Source organism: Anopheles maculipalpis, chromosome 3RL (genome assembly GCF_943734695.1).
Source record: "Anopheles maculipalpis chromosome 3RL, idAnoMacuDA_375_x, whole genome shotgun sequence".
In the NCBI taxonomy this organism is placed as follows: domain Eukaryota; kingdom Metazoa; phylum Arthropoda; class Insecta; order Diptera; family Culicidae; genus Anopheles; species Anopheles maculipalpis.
This window is the reverse complement of record NC_064872.1, coordinates 6,281,809-6,304,696: the sequence shown is the minus strand read 5'-3', so window position 1 is coordinate 6,304,696 and position 22,888 is coordinate 6,281,809. Positions and strand designations below refer to the sequence as shown.

At 42.8% G+C, this 22,888-nt stretch overlaps 1 protein-coding gene across 1 annotated transcript in view; it reads right to left on the bottom strand.

Moving 5' to 3' along the window:
- The window catches only part of LOC126563905 (uncharacterized), a 74,706-nt gene that overhangs the window by 43,331 nt on the left and 8,487 nt on the right, over positions 1–22,888 (bottom strand). The window contains exon 3 of the mRNA XM_050220696.1: positions 18,859–19,878. Coding sequence (XP_050076653.1) covers positions 18,859–19,878 — 1,020 coding nt within the window. The remainder of the gene's footprint in view (positions 1–18,858; positions 19,879–22,888) is intronic.

Genomic DNA, 22,888 nt, shown 5'->3' with positions numbered 1-22,888 from the left:
GCTTAACGGACTACTCTAAGGTCATGCCGGCCATCGAAATGGATTTCTAGACTGCCGATACCCGGTCCTGTCGTTGGAAGACCGGCGCCGCTGTCGCCCACATCACCGGGACGCCCCGTTTTAAAAGAATAATGCACTTATTTTAGTAACTTATTTTGATTCACCTTTTTAAGAAAAAAATATTGTCCATTGCAAACATTAATTTTCTGTAAGTATCCAGTAAAATTCATGAAATACTTCATGCATATTTAAAAAAGTAAACAATTCAAATTACAAAAAAGAATTTCGTTACTGCTAGAGTGAAATATTGAGAGAAAATTTCACGAAAAACAACAACAAAAATGAAACAAAAATAAATCCAACAAGTGCGAATAAAACTTTAAACGTTTCAAGTGCTTCAAACAATTTTCTCGACATTATTTTTCACTCCCACACTCCCATCCGGATTCGCTTCCATTGTGCCTTAGCGCTAGGATAAATATTGTGGCCAGCTACAACAACGGGACAGTAGTAGAAAAGATCGCATTTTTTTTTTCAAACTTCTACTAACCGAGCGAATGGAAAGCAAAACGAAGCCTCCTAAAAACGAAACCACCCCAAACCAAACTCAAAAGCCAAACAAACAATCGGATTGCCATTGCTGCTAAGAACAATGGAAGCCAAACGTCGACGTGCCTTGGTCGCCAGGACGAAGGCCCAGCTCCGTATAAAACGCGCCAGAGCTAACGATACTTCCGTACAGCTTCCAGGTTTGGTATGGGGCTGTCTGGGAGGCACACAAAAAAGGCTCACAGACTCGACACAGCCGCACACGAGAAGGCAATAAGGATTGATTCGCCCCCTTTTTTTTTGTTGTTGGTTTTCTCAATATTTGTAAAACAGTGAGCTCACCGGTGCAATAGTAGAGAGCGGAAGTGACGGCAAGACAGCACTGGTTTGGTACTTTTTTATTGTAAGGTGTTTGCTCTTTTTGCTGCTCTAGCTTCCTGGTGCTTGGGTGCCTACACTTTTCACTCCACTGGATATTAGCTCCGGAAAATGGGGTTATCAACAAAAAGTGGTGGCCCAGGACGGCAAGGTGGCGGTGGTGCAGCAATTAACGTAAATCGATTTAAACACTTGACAACCGTTTTCGTGACCGTCCATTACGATACGTTCGCTAACGTGTGCAGTATTAATTGCTCGTTAGCAGACAAATTAAGCTGCCACGTGAAGGATATACGATTGTGATATACTAATCGATCTGGCAAGGACGTAGTCTAAGTGACAGGCAGTTTTTGTTTTGTTACACAACATTTAGGTGGGAATCGATCAAATGCACGCTTTTTAACGTTTATTTTCACCTAAAAATCATACCAAGCGCCTAAAGTTATACTCCATTTCAATGACCACGTGTCCTGTTAGCTCATTTGTTTCCCGTTCGTTTACGAAAGTGTCTGCAGGCCTTAGAAATGCTGTAAACCAATACTTCTACCAGCAGTACGAGAAAACTGCAACCACCAACAACTCCATATCCCACAAACAACACCTGCAAGCTGGCCAGCTCAATATCTGCCCAACGGTTCTTCTTGTGTTTGTTGTACCGATTCCAGGACCCAATCAGATGACGGTAAGGTTTCTGCAACAATCCCGTGGAACGTGCATGAAGCAAGCTATGGATTTAATGGAAAATAAGGAGAATTAAAAACTTGCATTTAGAACTTCACCTCGTCAAACTCACAACTGCTTCAGTAATTCCACATGCTTAAACTTGGCACTGTACGGAAGGGATAAAAAATTCGCAATCAATTTCCTCTCTATTGGCACAATATCACACATCCTTTCCAAGAGCTTTTCGTCGTGAAAGATTGTATTCATAACGGCATCGCTTGCCAGGACAACGACGGCATTTTCCCGTTTGCAAAGATATTCGGCCAACTTTTCCGGATCTCCCAACTTTACCAAGTGTTGACAGTTGCTGTCAAGTCTTTCCACGTCCTGCAGACCACGTACGATTGCCGGGATGTGTCGGACGAGATTACGCAGCATCGGCACACACACCTTGTACTGGGTAAGTTTGGCAAGATCTTTGAAACATGTCGCCGGTAGTATCGTGCTTGGGATGGACAGTTGCGCCACCAGAAATGTTGCCAACGCACAGCTAAATATCTGTAGCACTATGCCAACGAGCAATTGTAGGGCTCGGTTTGGGATGTACTCGTTCGGGTTTGGAAAGGCCCGTGTCCCGCTGAGCAGCTCGTATACGAACAGTAGGTGTCGAAACGGAGCATGCTTACGTGTCAGGATCGCGTTCAGGAGGATAATAAGCAGCAGAAAGCTTACAATGGCATAGCGTAGATCGCGTGCAAAGATATCAATAAAAAATGTGTCCGAATTGTGCGTATGATTCAGCGGGAGGTAAAGATGTTGGCTGCAAGAATTGTACCACAATCATAAGACGCACGGAATGGAAGAGTGAACGTGTTTTACGTACTCCATCTTTACGATCACTACCCGATTCTTTGTGCTATTTACTACCGGTTCTGCGATCATTCCTATATCAATATCCCCACTATCAAGAGCATCGTATAAGTCCATGATGTTGTAATAATCGCGAAAATTTACTCTTAAACATCAGAGAAAAATTATATAGAAGATTATCTTTAGGAATCTTTTGCATGTATTGAAAACTTACGTCAAGTTAAAATAAACTTCCATCAATCGAAAGATCCATATCAGTATAGATTGTTCCGGTCTTCCAAATAACAGTTTCTAAAACAAATGTCCATTATTTCTGCTTCTAAAGTACAAAACGACGGTGCTTCTTACCCCAAACGTCAAATTGGTACCCATTAGTTGTTCACGTCTAGTGAATCCTGTTCCTGAACGGTTGTGTTTTAATATTTCAACGATTTGCTTGGAGACAGGATCGTACTGAAACACATCGCCTGCACCAATTTTGCTGAGTTTATGTAAAGGAATGTTCATGGCTGTGTCCACCTGAATCTGCTACTTTTACCAGTGACGAATGAAACCTCTACTAAGGCTGACATGGGAGTAGCACTTGCCTGAAGCATGGCAGACTACATTGAAATATGCTACCCTGGCTTCAACAATGACCACCATTGAAATACAATTTCGTTAATAGCTTCCAATGAATTTTCAAACTATAATTGATTTCCAGCGAACCTGATATTATTGTTCTTAATATTGAAAATTGATAATTAATTATATAACAGATATTATAACGTCGGACATGGTGACAATTCGAGCCTTCTCAAATGGAAATCAGAATTCTTGCAAATGAGATTCCATACAGTTACTCCGCTGTTTTCAACTTTCAATCACACTAATTGTACAAAATTCTGAAAAATAATTTACAACCCCTTTCGGTATGCAATTTAATTACATTAATGCACCATTTTCTTCGGGATGATAAAAACAAGTAGAAAATACATATTCTACCTCTTGCCAGCTATTAACCAGCATCGTTTTGAAGACGCCCGTTTCTATGCCATCATAAATATGGGCGTAAAAACGTGCCCGCAACTGGCAGCATTTCTTACCCGTTCTCACCCGGAAGTATGCAAAAATCAAACAAACACCAGCAACATGCAAGCGCAAGGCCACCCGTAAACGAAAGTAAAAGTATTAGCTTCCCCACTACTACTCCAGCCACCGGTACCGAGGGGACTGACGCGAGCCAGTGTGTAGAAATTTCTTTCCGTACAGTGTGCGACAGCCGCACAACAGCACAGCGGCAAACTTCGGCAGGACGAAATAGTAGAGCAACCTCTCACTCGTAGCAAACCCACCACTACGCGCCACTGCGCATGTTCTGGCATTCTGGGACGGGACTGGCATTTTTATGGCCAATGTTACCTTGGAAAGTCCGCACCAAACTGAACGCGCGAGACCAAGCGCACGGCCTCGAGAAATCGACCCGGACAGGTCACGGAACTTGGGGGGTTTAGGTTGAAGGTAACTCGAACACGGTGTCAATTGTCCATCCGGGGGATATATCTCGGTTATTGAATGATTTGGTTTGGACTATAACTTGAGGATATAAATAAGCTTTTCATTCATTCCTTTTAATAAATAAGATAATTATGAACCAAATATAAAGCATTTTATTAATTTTTTTTTTTTGAGAAGATATTGCTTATTAATGTTACTAAAAATGAGTCTAATTCTCTTTCACATTATAGCATTCAAAAATAGAGTAACATAATTTGGGTAATAAATATGTCAAAAAGCTCGTCTCTTCTTAGATTTGACATCTAACCCATTTCTATTAAATTTTCTATCCAACCGCATAGCTGAATTGAAGTCTTATTAAATAAGACAATATTTTAGCGAGACGTTGATTACATCCACCATAATGACCTGCTGTAATTGCTCAAACTCATAAACAGCGCGTTTTTAATTTTGTGTAATCAAAATACATGAAGCACATCATTTCTTATCACTTCCCAACTTCATCTCAAACAATTTATATTAACCAAACCAACTCAACACACCTTCCCACCACCCCCACTGTTCGCTTGATAATAATACTCGTCACGTTTTATCAGGCCGGATAGCGGCGCGCTTTTGAAGTGCGTACCGGGAAAATAATTCATTTGCCGAATAGACTTCACTTCCGGGCCGGACAGAAACTTTCTCCCACGTAGCGAGCGTGAGGGAGTCCCGTCAAGAAATACCATTCGCCGTAATGAATGCGCGCCTGCGAGTGTTTGGGGAAGCATCCGGGGAAGCCAATGTCTACGGTGCCTGCCAACTCTACAACGAAAACCTCCGCAACAACGTTTGCGTTGTTTGAAAAGTGCCTCTTCGTCAATCACGGGGGCGTGAGAGTCTACCTGAGTTTTCGCTTTCTTTTCTAGGATGTCTTTTTTTTTTTTCGTTGTTGCTTGTTTTTGATAGAAAGTTAACACACGACGCACCAGTCGCACCTGTGCAACACCGGAAAAAAACGCACTAATGAAATTGTTGCCCCAGCTGCCATACGCGCCAGCCGCTCAAGCCCCTCAAGAAGATTGGAAATTTTCATCACATCGACGGCTGGTGGGCATTCTCGGATAGAAAACCCAGGAACGAGTAGTAATGTTGGGATAAAACCTGGCGAAAATCCTGACAACCTGTTTCCCGCGCGTGTTTGGGTGGAAGAATAACGGGCAAGATAAAGAGTCCCGAGAAGAAGTTTGGAATTAGTTCCACGCTAAATTTGCCGTGTTCATATTTTCACCCCAACGCTCGCTAATCCCCTGATTCGTCGTCGGATGGAAAACCGGGAAAACTGGAAAAACCCTCGCTGACAGGACGTTTATCAAATTCATTGCAATGTTTGGCTTATGTGTATCGGAATTGGTAAGCGTTAGAAAAATACGTCTTAAAGCACGATGTTTCCGTTGCTGGCAGATGTCGTCAACTCAAAATACAGAAAGGGGTTGATTTTCGTAGAGGGTTGTGAAAACCTGTAGCCATCGTCGGAATTTTACCCCTTTTTCTGTCTACGTGCGCACAAGGCCATAGGCACATATGCTACGCAGAATCGGATAAAATATGATTGATATTGAATTAAAGCATCGTGTCCTTTCGATGGTGTCCAACCTGGCAGGACGTTCACGCTCTCCCGGTGTGTGTGTGTGTGTGTGTGTGTGTGTGTGTGTGTGTGTGTGTGTGTGTGTGTGTGTGTGTGTGAATGTGTGCGTGCTCTATGTCATCAACAATTGAACCACCTGAATCGAAGCTAAAAGACCGTTAAAAAAAGGGGCCATATGTTTTTATTTTCGCATCCTGGTGGGAGGAAACATATTCCTCCCCCAAAATTTAGTGCGAACTCCTGCATATACTCCCTCCCCCTCTCTCTTGCTACCTGGGGAGTAGAATTCCATAACCCCTCTTGGAAGGTTGAATTTCCCTTTTTTTTTTTTAACGACGAAAAACTTTTCCCCAAACCCTACCGATATGGACACCTTTCTGTCACTGGCAGTTATGGATTGGTTCGACCCCTTTTCCGAGGACTTTTGCGACTTGTATTATGGCCTCACAGACCTTACAATCCCACCACCGAAAAATGGGATAATTTATTAAATTATATATCGACGGTGTGTGGCTAAATCTAATGAATCAAGCGAATTCCTAACACGTTGCAATTCCCTGGTCACACAAGTGGAACCACAGTATGAAGATGAATCGTTGAGTTCACACATTCGGTTGGGCTGCTACCGGGTTGGAAAATGTTTTCACGTCAAAGAGACACGACCATGTCCCGCGGATAAACATCGTATGCGTTGTGAATATTAATGATTGACGGGGTGTTACCGTGCGTTACCTTTAAATAGTATGTTGTCAAGCAGCTATGTTCAAAAGGGCAGAGAGTAAATTCGCTTTTTTTTAGAATTGAAGCCTTCCGCGCTACTTCTGCCCTCAGTGAGGATGAAAACCTCGAAGAAGGATGAGCGGAGCGACTTTGAAAGGGCAAACGGACTCAAACGGACCCTATGAACGCAGAGCTACCAAGTAAGGGTAGAGCTTCAACGTGAAGGTAGAGATACCTAGCAAGAAGAGCATTGCTTTACAGTGAGGTTACAGGGAGTTTCATAGTAAAGGCGATGCTTCAATGTGAGTTAAAAAAAATTCTTAAGAGTCTTTATTTTATTGTGATATATCAACGGAGTTTTAGACCATTAGTTAGCCAACACATTAGTTATGGCTTATTTATGGCTCAGCCAACACTAGTTTAGAGCTAGGCATTAGTTGTTATGGTTTGAGCCAGGTTTTTCGAATCCACTTCAACGTTTGATGTCTGAAAAGGCTTTGGATTATTTATGCAGATATACACAGCTCTCAGCCAATATTAGCGAATTATTTTGCTTTGTACATTTTTTCCTGTAGGAAGAGTATATTCCGGCCGATCTGTAGACTTTGCCTGGCGAGTTTATCTGCTTTTCTAGCCCCAAATGTTCAATTACTCCAATATTTAAGAGATACCATTGTAGTTTTCCAACTAACTATACCAATGATTTGACTACTGAACATTACACCATTTAACGGTCCAAAATCCTTCAGGATAGTTTCCCCAATTCTGCCCTCGAGCAATTAGCATACCTCCAGCAAATATAATTTACCACACTCACCCCGTTTGGCAACCATCCAACGTTCACGTTCGCTCGACAGCACCGACCACACCTTAAATGTCTTTCCTTGCATAAACATTCAGAATTTATGCGTTTGACTGCTTTTTTCCGAACGACCCCAGGACCCCATGCAACCAAAATCGAGCGTTAGAGTGTGTACAGAGTATTGGAGCATATTTTGTGTGTGTGTGTGTGTGTGTTTGCTTCACTTCAGAATCAACGACAGCCCAACCTGCCCTGTACGCAACGACAGTTTTTACAACGTTTTTTTTTCTCTACTGCTCCGTTCAAAAGGATACAGCTCGAAAGGACAAAAATATCCGTTTTTTCCCCCTGTATCATCAGCCCCCGTCCGGATTGACATTACACAAAGACAATTCAGTGCACGGGTGAATGAAGGGTGGATGGGTTACGTCGAATCGATGCAACAACAATAGGAGGCTATAATTTTTCATCCGCAGAAGCACCTCCTCGAGTTCCGAAAAGGCTGGCATCTATCTGCTGCACAGCAAGCGTACTGTACCTGTTAGTAGCAGTAGTAGTAGTAGCAGGATGGTTGGAGCTCGTTCACTGTGCGGTAAATAAAGTATTTTCGACTGGAAGGGGGAATGGAAAAGTAATTACCCTTTCATTAGAAACGATGCCATGGAAGAGTAAATGCACAGTAAAGTAAATGCGATTTATAAACCAATGCCTGTGACAGGTTTGGTAAAGTTACGCAGAACCGTTCAGCCACAATACGGTTGACGGTAAATCATGCTTTTACTGCATTAATGTGCTTTTACTAGCTAAAAACCGAGGGACGAGTTTGGTCCTTTTTTCTATCATATCTACAATAAACTTCATACTATAAAAAAGAGGACTAGAATATGAAAATAAACCTACGAAAGAAGACGCCTAAAGTTATGCTATTTGCATGACAAAGAAAACATTTCTTTTATCTTTTTAGAATAAATTTCACTTAAACATGAATATAGAAGAGTTAAAGAAAAAAATATTTCCATTCCCATTCTCTAGCCGAACGATTAGAAATTCAACACAGTTTCAGTTTTTGCTGAATGCTTTTCCGAAAATTTAATTTCTCACTTTCCGTTTCCAGGCTTACGTTAGCTTCTACTTAAGATTGGTCAGATTTCAACGGCTTTTCTTTCGTGATCATCATTTCCAACACTAATTCGCGGACCAACGGCGGTTAGTGGCGCAGCCCGATGTGACAGCAAACCGTTCGCCTTCAATTTGCACCGCAACGCACAACCGGTGACACGAAATTGAATTTCTTTGTAGCAATGAAATCCAATCCAATCTCTTTTCGTCCAGTACTGCTGCGGTGCCACTCGAGAGTACACTTCTTTTTGGTCTGTTTGCCAAACCCGGCTGCTGGCTCTTTAAGCATCAAGCGAAGTTTTCTTGCATTTTTTTCCCGCCCGGTTTGCTCCTTGAGTGAAACGTCAGAAGCGATACGGCACAAGAACCAAGAACCAAGGTTGTTGGCCATGTCCATGTGGCTGAAGTCATAATGTTACGAAGCACACGAGGCAATCCGTTGCGTAAAGGACTCCCGGTAGGGTAAAGGAGTCTCACGGGTCGGTTAGGCATCAAGCTAAAAGACTCCTTCACGCAATGCAAACACACACTCACAGACACAAGGACACGCGCGCACACATACCCGGGGCCAGCAAAACGATGGAAAACAAAAACATGCCTCGAACCTCTTGATGTCATTTTCCCATCAAGGATCGCATCTAGAGAGAGCCATCTTTTACGAGGAGCCCGCAGGAGCAAAAGAAAAGTGAACGAACACACACACAAACACACTGCCAACGCCGAAAGACGCCTAACCACTGTGGGCGAAGTTTGCAGACGCGAACGTTTGATGTCGTTTGCAGACTAAACAAATGCCCTCCGGGTGATGGTTGGCTATCAAGGCCCAACGATTCGGCAAACAGGCAGGGCACAACAAACGCACGACACGGTTCGTTTAGTGTGATGGTGACAGGTTAAGGAGCCGCTTTTTGCGGTTTGCTCAAGCGTGACTTGAGCGTTGCGGAGCCTCGGGAACTCCGCCCTCGCGCCAAGTACTTAAAATGTCTCCAATTTATTTTTACCCCCACGGCCGTCTTTATTTGGAGCCGACGATGGATAGATTCCTGGTTGAAGATTACCTTCGGCGGAACCAAAATCGAACCTGATTAGCGTCGCTCGAGTGTTGTGTGGGAGCAGGTCAAAGTACAAAGACAAACAAATCATTGGACAACATTTTAAAATGGAAATGGTTTAATCAGAAGCGCTTAGCTGTCACTGTCGAGGGCAATTTTTACAAAACCGTCCAAAGAAACTTATCCAAAAGGACGTCCTATAATTAGGGAGAAAGAGAGAGTTTTGATCCTTGAATTGATGGACCTGTATAAGGGAAGTTTGATCCTGTTGCTAGCATGCTCGTTCGCCTAGAGGGGAAAAACTTTTTCCATCCTCCATTATTAACATTCCTTAGCATCGTGTTTTGAAATGTTTTGGGTGAATGTACTATGTAGCGCTATGTGTTTGCACTCAAGATGGCTTATTTCCTTTTTGTTGGATTTACTTCCTTCAAAATTACAAGAGTACCTCTTGCAATGAATCAGACGCCAAACGATGTTTAGGGTATTCCAAAAAGTTATTTAAACATTTACCAACAATTTACACATTCTCTTAAAAATTTACAGTGGAATCTTTCTTTAAGTAACCAAGCAACAAATTAAATAGAAGGCCTTGCACAAAAACATATTAAATAATTTATGAAATAATATTTTTTTAAAGAAAATGGAACACGTTACTCTGAATACAAAAATGTATCAATAATATCAAATAACAAAAATCGATAAGTTGCAAAAAGAATCGTAAAAACGTATTTAAAAAAACATAAAATATTAAAATAAAACTCAATCAAGGTATAAAAATAAAAAAGAGCGGAAAACTTAACAATTAATAAAAAAAGAACAATTTTAACTTTGTAAATATGAGTGCGAAATTAAACCATAGTAGTAACCAAGAAACAATATAGATTGAAAAAACACTCTTCTTACTACTGCAAGCGAAAATAAAACTCTTTGCGCTACATTTTTCCTCCTTCGCTATCGTTTTCATAAGCCCCGAAGTATTTAAAATCGATCGCAAAACGATACTGCTGTGTGGATGTAAAAGAAACCCGATTAGAATGGGGACAAAGATAAGGCAAGGGAAAAGTAAAACCATACTGTCAAACAGTATTTGTACAATTGCGCAGAAAAAGCCACCCCTTGAAGGTGAAGGTTTAGGAACAGTGAAGTGAACCAGGATGGTATTGCATGTCAATCTTCTCACTCGACCGGAAATTCAAAATCTTTTCCCCTTTTCAAAAATCGGTCTTTCCTGTGAAAGAAAAACCTCTTGCATAGTAGTGTTGGGAAGGACGGTTCCGGAGACGCTGCAACCGGTTCCAGAAATTAGTCACTTGTTTGTTCCAGAGCCGTCTCCGGAGCCGTAGGATCGAACCTGCGCTACGTAAAGCCCATCACTACTGCCTACTGCTCACACTCCATTAGCTCAACTTTGTCGGATTATCTCTTGACACTGCTGTGCTCCAATATCTCGGCTTAAATTCGCGAAATTCACATCCCCGTGAAATGTTCCGTCAAACTAAATCACCATCGACAGCCACATACGTCACAGGCGAGTACCCACCGCTCCCGTTACTGGGAAAGTTACTTTTGCGGAAAGTTTGTTTTCCCTCCGATTGCTAGCTTTTTCCGGAGAAGAAAACAAATCCATTTACATACACTCTTAGCCTTCGCGAGGTAATGTTATTGAAAAGTTTCAGGAAAATCCTGCTGCACTCACTGTTGAGCAGACATAGATATGGAGAGCTCAGTGTAACAGATGTGCAAAAGGATTTTCCATTACATGTGAAAAGCTTTGCGCCAAATTCGGTCCACTTGTCACATCGTTGTCCTCAAACAGTTCTTCGAAGTACACGCGGTAAAACTACACCATCGTGTTTCCCCCTCTAGGCACAAGTGCACGTAACTACTGTTTTTCAGTAACTGCAGCAAGCTTCGCAGGAACTCATTCGCACCGGTGTATTTGGTTGTGTGTGTGTGTATGTGCGTGTGAAACACGTTGTGGATTTATAGATTGAGTGTTTCATTATTTATCCACTGCGCATTTCAAATCCCCAACCGAAGCACCAGAGAGTCCTCCTGCAATGAAAAACAGAGAATCTCCCCTTGTATGTGGCGTGGAAAAGCAGCTTCGATTTACTTCAATATATACCGTTGCTGAAAACTAACTCCCAACACCAACGTTGCGAGAGTTCTGCCAATTGAACTGGCCCCCAAAAAGTTGGTCGATTGAGGAGAAAATTTGCGATTGCATGTTCGGTGACAATTTCGATTGCAAGCCAGCCGGTTGGCTCTGCTGGCTTTGGCCACTTTGGTCGCAAAGTTTTCTTGTGTGGTGGGGTGGGCTACCTACGTACAACACACCCAACCGAAGCGACAGAATTATTTAAGGCTATACACACTCAACGTTCGAGCCCCTTCTTTGTCGTGTGCTCCTGCTCAGATATCTCATCCTTGTACGACTGGTTCACATGCGAAAGAAGGTAAATAGAAACTTCTTCTCCCGCCAGACGATGAACAATTTCCACTTGTGTAATGGTACAAGCTGTTTTTTTTTGCCCGATAAACTTCCGAGCTATTCTTCCTACCGGCCGTAGAGTAACACAGAATTCTGGTCGAAGGATTTATCGAATTACGGTACGCAAGAGGGTTGAAAAGGCTCTCCTCTTATTTTTGTGCAGTAGTACGATAAAAGCAGGTCGATGAACCCCATCGCCATCTTGGGTTTTGCAGAAGATTTGGGAAGGAATTGGGGGGATGAAAGATACAAAGATGAACAAGACAACAGACTGAAAGAAGAACGATAAGTTCTTTTGATTGCGCCTTTCCATAGGGCCTAGGTCTCTGTGTAGGTAAATAAGTTGAAAAGCATAGCAGTTGAGTGTTAGAAAGTTGACTCGTAAGCCTAATTGAGTACACAATCAGCGTCATCACCGGACATGTTGTCGTTTGCTGTGTGGATGTGTATGTATGTTTTTAAGATACTTCCGTCTACTTAACGTTCCGGCAAGTGTTTCGCAACCATATGCACGTGTACGTGCAGTCTCTCAACGGTCCCTCACTTAATTATTAATTGAACACACATTATCCAACGCAACAACATTTTCCAGAGTTTAATGATACTCCGTTTTAAGCTCCTAGATGTGAGAGGGATTGTAATAAAATTGGGGATGCTGCTAAGATAATATCGTGTCAGATTCACCATTTTGGGGTTGTTCGAATGTTGAATTTGCAGTATAGAAGGAGGATTCTATCCAATTGTACAGTACAAGTGAGGTCATCGCATTACACGATCAGCATTGGACGACTCGAACAGAGCAGATCTAAAAGGGCAAAAACCGAGATAGCAGCAGATGTAGCTATTTTATTAAATGTCAGATTTAGAGTTAAGGACTCTGTTCAACATTTATGGCATCAGGGCTCTATAGAGGACCTTACTCCGATATCGTAACAAGGATGACACAAAGGTAGACGTTCAATAGAGTCAATGTAAGAAAGCTGTCTGAAAATAGAAGACTATTCTAAGTATTTTCCAACAAGTCAAATTTAATCGGTATTCCCCAAATTAACGTAAAAAAAATCGTAAATATTCCAATTAAACTCATTTTTCATCCCATTTAAAGTAATATATTTCATAGCAATATACGCTGATGCTTTATACTTCAGCAAGTACGTACATACTTAGTTATTAACGTTGGAGCCCTGCACAATCAATCTTTCTTTCCCATAAAACCGCACTGACGTTGAGTAATGAAATACAACACTGGCCGGGCCGGTTAAGGGCGAATCAAACTGCAATTAGCAGATGCTCAGTTAGCCATAGACTAGCCGTTTCGAAGAATGGAGATGTTTAGAAGACGAAAACCAACAAACAGACCCAAAAAACGCATCCATTAAATGCCAAAATGCTTCTCGCTGTCGGAGAAGACGGAGAGCATCGACTACTTCAAGATTCGCGCTCGTAATCAAAACACGCACACAAACACACACACAAACCCAACCCAGCTTAAAGTGGATCAACCGTGACAGCTCTGCTACGGCGTATCATCATCTGTGCCGGCGCACCAGTGTGCCAAAAATTCTGACATTGATGTACGACAGTAGCGCAGCTCGTTTGCATTAATAAGATGTCTACACAACAATAAACGAATATGTCACACCATCAATTATGAGCTCGTTCGTCAGCCGGTCTGTGCCTAGCTTTCTAGACTCGGTTTTCAAAAGGGGAATCCACCATCCAGGTGCTCGCAGTCTCGGGGTTTTGCGGGGATCAGCGATTATTCATCCACCTTGGCAGCGTACCAAGAGGTTGGCAGCTTAAAGTGCACCGGTCCGGTCGGAGTCAGTTGATCGATTTCACATCCAGCGCTACCTTCGCGTCCCATTATGTGGGTGTGTGTGTGTGTGTAGGGAGAGGTTACTCACGTCATATCATAATTAGGTGGCCATGTAACTGATACTTGATAGGAGAACGATTCAAGCCGGAAAACCATGGAATTAGACACAAAATTATGACAGCGATTCAGTCGAGCAGACCAACCTTTAATCTACTTAGATTTCGTGATGTTCTTTTTCGAGATATCTGGTGTACAGTCGTTGGCTAGCTTTCCCTCTCATTCTCTCCGGGGAGTGATCAAATTCCAATCTACTTCAGGTTGATTACTTTTCCGAATAGCCTTTCATAACCTTTCTTTCTGTAGGGTATATCCATCCACAGCACAGATACAATGTGCAAAATTATTTAATTTAAACCCAATTCTAACACCTTTCCCCCGGCATTTCAGACAAAGAAACCTTCAATCTTAACCAGCAATTACGGCAAACATTGGCTTAATTAAAAACACGAATCTACCGTTGCTGTAGATGCTCCAGGGGAGTTTTGCGATGCACCCGTTGCCACAACGAAGGTATAGCTTGCTCCGGTAGATTCATCGCAACGGTGATCGAACCACACAGCGCTTCGGCTATATAGATTGTTCACCATTAATTGCTAATTGGACTAATTGATTAGAGCGGTACGCGTTTGGCGTTGCGAGAGCGATGATTGCAAGGCAAACGAAATGCTCCTGTGGCGGTGATTCACGTTCCACGATGACGGTGGACAAATGGGAGGACAGATTCACGACTTGTGTCAATGGCACGAAATTGCATCGCAAACCTGCATACGGTAGCACTTTTCTATCTGTGTAGCGAATTTTCAATTTTTGGGACGATGACAGCTTTCCTGAGCGAGTTCGCAAAACGATTCCATTTAACCCTTGAAGGAATCAGTAGGATCTACGTGTGTGTTTATCTTAGAAATTCATTGGATGTGCATATACATAAAATTTTTCTTATCAATCAGTCTACGTTAGTAATACGAGTTCTGTGTTTACAGCGCCTTGTAGTAAGCAATTAGTATTTTTTGGTCTTAGAAGGATGATTTTTAAGTTATACCAAGGTTAAGAGAAGTTTTGTATTTCAAAATTATGGAAATGGATTTAAGGCGCTAGGAGTTTACCAACACTACCAGATGATTATTTTAAAATAAATTAAAAAGTTCATGGAAATATTTATTTTTATCTAGAAATCTCTACTCCAAAATACACTGCATAACTTTGGGCGCATATGCTCTATCCAGATATCCGAAGTAATACAATTTATGCGACTTCGAGGGTTAATTTCAAACCCCGAAATATAAGCATCGTTTTTCAATGACTTTCAGCCGTTACGACAGTCCCAAAAGAGATGCACATCATCATTAGCATTTAAAAAACGACCACCGTCACCGTTTCGTTCTCGATGGAAAAAAAACCCCGACCAAGACGCACCTGACAGCTAAACTTGTTAATCTCTTTCCAAACAACAATAGCGCGGACAATAAAGTCTTTCTTCCGCCAACCCGCTGTTGGTGTTACCCGCTTGCATTGAAGGAAAGGTTTCCTAGTCCGGTCAGAACCTTTTGCCAGTCGCGGACGGACAGCATTTTTGGCGAATGGCAAAACAAATTAAGTTGCATAATTAATTAGTCGCTTTAGCGCCAGCTGTCAGCAAACATCCTGACGCTCCCGCGGGCATCTCGTTCAGCAGGCGAATTTCACCTCGAGGGGATGAGTTTCGCTTTTCTTTTCTACTGTCAATTTACGTGCCAGTGCGCGTTCAATTTCCTCCACAAAAGGTAAGCGCGCACCATATCTTGTCCAAAAATTTCGGTCCTTTACCTTCTGGTGCAAATTTTATGCAAAACAACGTCAAAGGAAACGACCACTCATGGCCTTCCGTCGATCGTAAATCGTCCAAACTGACTGACGGAGTATTTTTGCAAACCATCAAAATACCCCCCCAACATAAAGATCATTTCCTTCGCGGCTCAATCAACGCATCACCGTGTCTCTTAAACGGCCGTAGGAAGGCTGGCCGTTCGCCGGCTGGATGAGTATGCAAAACAGCGCGCTATCTTTGCATCGTGCCTCATAAAACAATCATTTCCACTAACTCCACGAGCGTTATTTTGTGGTGGCAGTTTTGAGCGATGAATTCACTTTAGCACAACCGTCAACCGTATGATGCGACCAGTGCAGAATTTCTGCCAGATGAATATAATGCGCCATAAGTAGCAGTAGTAACCTGACCCAAACGGGCTGCACACAACGCGTTTGCTATTTTGCATTCGGAATGGCCTGCTGGAGAAGATTATATAAATTATCTTCCCTGTGTTTTGCTCTGGCACGCGTAGGAGGACCAACTTCAGTCGCTTAGAACCCTTGGCCTCCAAACACTAATGGGTGGGGATGGACTGCTGGAGGATAACATTATGCAAATCGCATTGAACGTGATCTTGACGGGAATAAGTTTGAAGTGGGTTTTACAGGATTGGTTTATTTACGAGTCAGGAAAGGTGAGCTACTTGCACTTGGTGTGCACTATAAATTATTAATGTATTAGCTCCATATCTTCTCCAATTTTTATAATTTTTTTTCCACTTTTCTCATTCTCCTTTCCATTGTAGGAGAAAATTATTTTAGTCACTCTGCGCTTTTGCCAAATTTTCAAAAACAAGTTTTGATTTTTTTTTAAATTAATATAATTTGAAAGTTAAAAGAATTGTAGTTCCTTGATGTGTGTTTCTCGATTTTATAGAATTCTACATCATTTATCGTCTATATCAATTTCAAATCTCTAGTAAACACACATCATACACTTCTACTTGGCTTCTACGATATAATATCCCACACACTCTCCTCCATAGTACATCCTACTATACGGTTTCTAATAAAATATAATTTCCCTTACGACGCGTAAAAGCCACTCGAAACTAAATGGCAAGAACAAATAATAAAGTCGAAGCCAGAAAGGGAAGGTACAGACAAAGCACCCACATCCTTAGCGTTTCCTTCAAGACAACTTCTCGTGCAAATACTTTTGTCCCACAGGAGCATGAGCTCAACTGAGAGCCAAAAGATTGAAAACAAAAGCCTGAAAATCTTCTTCAAAAGTTAAAGCCCGATGTACGAGCAAAAGAGGGCATTCAGAATGAGATAAGCTGAAGAAGCTGGTAGAAGGCAGCTAAAAAAACGACCCCATGGAACATCTTCATACCGGAGGGCCAATGTATGTCAGTAAGTCATACCAGTGGGGGTAGTAAAGGGCAAAACGAGAGGCTCATTTTCATAACGAAAGAAAAGGGCAGCGCCAAGCGAAAACAAGCAGCTAGCAAAACAATCTTCCAGTGAACCGTTCCATCGTTTCGGCAATCAAGGGTTTCGGATACGGTGGAAACGATCTGGAACGAAGAAACCGAAGAATATCTTTTTGCAAGCAGGATGAATGTGTAGACAAGCGGAGTGCTTATTCAAAACTAGATACCAGCACTAGACCGCACGCTTTTTGTGTAATAATTGAAACGCTTCGCTTCTTCAGTATCGGTTCTAGCGCGCGAGACATAATTACGTCTCTGGCTGATTGCTTCTCGCTGCCGAAAGCTGTTTCTTGCTGCAGAAGCGGAACTGATGGATGTGGACGGCCCGGGTCGATGAATCTGCAAAGACAACAGCAGAGCAGACAAGACATACACAAAAAAAACCCTCTCAGAAACCCCAACGGGGACAAACCCATCAACCAAGAATGTATCTCAATCAATCTCGGGTGGTCTCGGGCTCTTTCATCCGGTATCCGAAACACGAACTAACCCCAAAAATCAATGGACCTGATCGAGGGTTATTCTACCATACCTTCGCTCCCCGTACTCAAGAGGTTTTTTTTTTTGGGAGACTTCACGGCACAATGCTGTAAGGTTGGGTATGGAAAAGGAGAATTCAATCGCAGAGGAAATGGAATGGAATTGAATTGTTTCCTTGGAGAAGTTTATTCGATTTAAAATGTTCAACTCCAATCCACCAAGACCAACCAATGTAATGGTTCTCGGAATCTAGGACATTCTCGGGACCTAGTTTCCGTGTGCGCTGCTGTCTTACTGCAAAACGAGGCAGTATGTTGAAGGAGTTGGAAATGGTTTAGAGCAAACATTTGCTTACTTTAAACAATTGTTTGATCAAATCGTTCGTCGTGTACACCAGCCAGGTATCAAATGAATTTTTTGTGAGTTAAGAAATTAATACCAAGACCAAAACGTTATTGATGAACCTCGAGAACCTTGACGCTATTGGATACCGATTTAAGGGTCGTTTCTGAGAACGTCTGGGTGGCCAATAACTATTTTTGGTTACTGTATTAGTAACCAATCTTTGGAGGCATAATTCATAAGATTAGTCTCCATTTTGGGGCTGTCCGGTGATGAAGGTGACAACGGCGACGGTCTTCATACGTCAGAACTTGAGAAATGACTATCCAACTAAGTGCTTTCAAACAAGTCTATAGAAAACCTACAACAGCAGAACGTTAAACCAAAAAAGGCCTCCATTTTATCTTTACAATCTTTTCAAACGTACAGATATGGACTTTGCATCTCCACCAAAAAGTCCCAATGGAGGGCACGAATTCTCCATAATTATCCAATAAAGCGTCTAAACAAACCTCCATCCTCCTTCGAGCCATTCGTTTACCGGAGCATGTTCATTGCTGTAGTGTACCTCCACGTCTTTAACTGCCTACCTCACACTATTTATTCTATCTGCAAATCTAACATCCCTCTATAACTCTGGCCCTGGTGTAGGTTAGAGTCCCAAGAACAAGCGCCACCGGATGACAGATCGATAGCGATTGAATTCATTGTGAGCCCGATTGTGAACAACAAAAAGAGCCATTTTTTAGAAGTAACTTAAATTCTCTGTCGATATTGAGGAGCCCCGAAAACACAGATGAAACGACTGAAATAAAGATATCATTTGCACCTGGTATCTTGAATATATCCACAAATCATCATTCCCACAGCATCAACGATGAAGCTCTCAGGCTCCTACTTCCGCAATCCTATCATTCCATCGGAAATCGCAATTACCAGAGAGCTCTTCCCCTAAAAAGCTTACGGAGCCACATAAAAACTGTTAAAAGTCCATCGTTATCTTTACTATCACCAGCCAGCAGCCAACCGGCTTCAGTATGTGTAATCGTCCTCCAACGGTACCACTTACCCAGCTACATATACACGAAACAAAACGACTTACCGATAGTTGAGTGCATTCCGGATGTTGTACTCCCGGAAGGAGCCATTCCGCATCGACCGTTCCAGCTCGAAACGATCCAGCTGCGATACCCGCTTCCGCACACTATCACACTCACCGCGCTGTTTCGGTTTCTGCTGCTTTCGCTGCTTCCGCAACTCACCCATCATCTTCTGCCCGTCGGCATCGTTCGCCGTCACTGTTGGCACACTGCCACCGATCGGGAGATTATATTCTACCTCATCGCCATTATCGCGTAACACACTATCCCCATTAGCAGCACCGGTACCACCACTATCACCATGATCACTAGTTCCCCGTCCCTCACTAACACTCATATCGCCCTCGTGTCCACCTTCCCTCGTGCCCGCCAACAGCCCAGCAACCAACGGACCGGAAGATCCATATCCTTCTGCAGCATCCGACACAAACGCTCGAGGCTCCATTTCACCGGTCCCAGCTGTCAGAGAGCTGTCCGGTGGTTCATCCCACCGACCATCATCCTCCCGTCTCGTGTCTTCCCACGAGTCGGTTAGGTTCGTGTCCGTATCGTTGGTGAGCAATGTAATTTCCATCGAGTTGGAGAATCCTGGCGCAGAGGAGGAGCGCGTGTCCGGTGGTGCAGCCGGGACTCCCACCACGCTTGGGGCCGAGTCAGTCGCCGGAAGCGATTGTCTTCGGTAGCGAGCTGCCACCTCGTACCCACCCGGCTCATCTCCATCGTCACCGTCCGCATCATCGTCACTGGTTAGCCGACGCAGATAGCGCACTATCAGGTGCTCGAGCGTTGCCCGCAGCGAGCTTCGCTTGTCCTTGGCCAGCGAACGGGCAGCCACAATCGTTGCACCCTGCCTGCGATGTACTGCCTCTCCGGCTGTCAGCTCTTGTGTGCCGGGTCCTTCCGATGCCGCTTCAAGCTCTCGCTCGTGGTTTCGCCGCAGTGTGGCCAGGAAACGCCTTCCGGCTTCCGTTTCCTCCAGTATCAGTTTGTCCACCTTCTGGGAGGCGTACGGATGGGCAACACTGCAATGAAAGGGACAAGGATGGGGGAAAAAAAATGAAAATCAGAATAGGGTGAATGCAAATTTGCAGACAATCGTGTACAGGAGTCGAACTACGGAACGTAGGAGTTTGGAGAAACTTTTTGACGAAACTTTTTCGACAAGCGAAAGGAAGTACAATTTGGAAAAGGATTTTTCTTTTTGTGATTACGAATTCAAACGTACGATTACGACTCCTAGGAGAAAAATTTATCAAAGCAGCTTGTTTCTGGTACTCTGTGTCCATGTAGCTTCAAATTTGTGCCAGACTAGCATAGAACTCAACGTGAAATTTTATAGAGTTCAGAATGATAATGTAAAATAAACCATTTCGAGTTTCTATTTCGAAGGAAAACCATATTCAATTGCAAACAAAAATACTATAAAACTAATAGAAATTTTCTTAAAATTTCTTAAGCAACATCAGACTCAATACTACACCCAACACTGTATGTACCAGTTTCAGTCAACAGCTCAGGATGAAACTTTTTCTGTTCCAAACAAAAAAAAAAGAAGCAAATAAAATAAATATTCAACTAGAATCGTGTCAAACGGAACGTCCGAAAGAAAGTGCGAACAAGAATTGGACATATGTTGCAAACGATTTTCCATTTTCTTCCACGCTTTTCCACGCAAAAGCTTGCACCCTTCCGGATGGAGAGCAAAGCGAGGAAAAACAAAGTTGACTAAAGTTGCCTCCCAACCATGAATATCATTGTGATCCCGGTCCGAACTCGAGGGACAAACTGCCCCACATCCCCTCCGTCTCTCTCCTTCTTCACTCAACGATCCTTTCAACGGGAAAACGAGGTGCTATTTTTTATTCCATTTTGCTGACTTAGAACGTTTTGTCGCTGTATATGGCACCGAGGGAAAAGCTATAGCACGAAAAAAAATACCTCTTTCCCACTTTTCCAACCCCTACACTTGGTAGAGCTGGTGATAATGTCGTGCTTTAATGTGTTAACTGTTCAAAGGCGACAGAGTGTGTGTGTTTTGTAGATGCGCGGAACACCCGCGTGTCCCCTGACAGCAGAAGTTAAAAGTGCACTTTACAATTCCTTGCTGTTTGCGCCCGGTGTGGCTCGCAGCCTAATGCGTGCGTGACGTCAAGCGCAGCGTTGCAATGTTTCGGTTGCATTTCGCTAGAACCTGCTACACCATTCACTTTCAACTGCACCACAGAAGCAGAAGCAGCTGTGGAACAATTTAAGTAAAACGATGGGATTATAACAGCGAGAGGTGTTCTCGATTCTTTTGCTTGCTTTTTATTTACACGTTTCTTTTGGTAGCTAAATTGGAGCGAGCCGAATAGCAATTTTCCTGGACGTAAGGTTCGTGCACGTTCGGATTCCATTTTTCATTCCAAACTCTGGGAAAACACAATCAGCAAAGTGTAATTGGTTTGTATAATTGTCTTCTTTAAATGTTGTAATTTTAAACTGTAAACTTTAAGAGCTTTTGTGCTTTTTTTTAGATAAAGCGAAAGCAGTCTTAGAACATTGGAGAATTTAATAGTGAGCGAATTGCACGAGCCAACGCCGTCTAAGCCCGCTAATCGTCCAAGAGTCTTATACCTCGTCCTGTATAAAATGCTTTATCCTTCAAAGGAACTCTTTGCTCAAAAATCTCATCTTCCAAGAGATCTCGTTTTGCAAGAGACTTCGCCATAGCAAGAGTTCACTTCGTTCAAAGGTCCTCGTCCTCGTCATTCAACAGATTTCGTGCCTTAAAGGGTCTTGTCCTTCGAAGGATCTCGTCTAACAAAAGACTAGTGGTAGAAAAGGCCGTAGGTGACGCAACTACTAAGTCTTCTTAGTCTAATCGTCCAAGAAACCTCCTGGTTCAAAGGCTCTCGTCATCGTCATCCAACAGATCTCGTATTCTAATGGGCATTGCCTATCAAGGTATCGCGTCTAACACTCGAATTTCTCGACATCTCGTCTTGCAAGAAGCCTTGTCACCCAAGAGGTCACCTCGTTGAAGAGGTCAAAGAACCTCATCGCACGAGAAACCTCTTCGTTCAAAGGTCCTTCTTCTCTTATTCCAAGAGATCTCGTGTCCAAAAGGACTTTATCTTTCAAGGGAACTCACCTACCGTGGAAAAGACCGTAGGTATCTTATCTATATCCTTGTCGATAAAGAAGCCTCATCGACCAAAAGACTTTATCTACATTTGGCAACATGATGCGTTGTGAATCAGTTCTAGAAAGCTTATCGTATGAAGAGACCTTATCCACCAACGGACCATTGACCCAAAGACATGAAGAGCAACCTCCCTTCAAGTATGGAAATGCCAAGGAAGAGTAGTAGATCCGATTGAATTGTCAAAATTTATCACGTATCAGGTAAGCTATTCCTATAAAACTATAACTTTGTCCACACACAGATTGAAATAATTCTTCCCAGAGAAAAATACGAAAACTATCCTCGAATTGCACAACTCTAGCACATTGTTTCTCTTCATCGCTCTGCCCCTCGTTCCATTCTCGAAGGACACACAAAAACAGTAGCGAGCCTGCAAGGTATGCAACGAAAAGTAGCAGGAAATCATTAAAGTGACAAAATTAATCACTGTCCTCCATAACTGCTACCGCCTAGTCATCCTGTCACCCCGACCAGCCGTCAAAAGTTAGCTCATTTGTGTGCGCCCGGCTACATTGCATCGCTTAATGAACAACTTTATCAAACTGTGCCGGGTGCAACTTTTATCAGCATGCCTCTGCAGATGCCCATACATACAATGGAGAGCAGGAGAAGGAGAAGGCCTCGCCGGTGGGTGTGGAACATAATTTTATGATTTTATTATTTGCTACCTTCCGTGAAGTAAAAACATACAAACACACACACACACCCAGCCTTAGTTATGCCGATGATGGTGGTGATGATGATGATGATGATGATAATGATAAAGTTACTTTTACCCCATTCCCGGTTCCGGAACAGAACGTTTGTTTTTAGGGGCGGTAAAGCTGGAAGCTTTTGTGAACGTA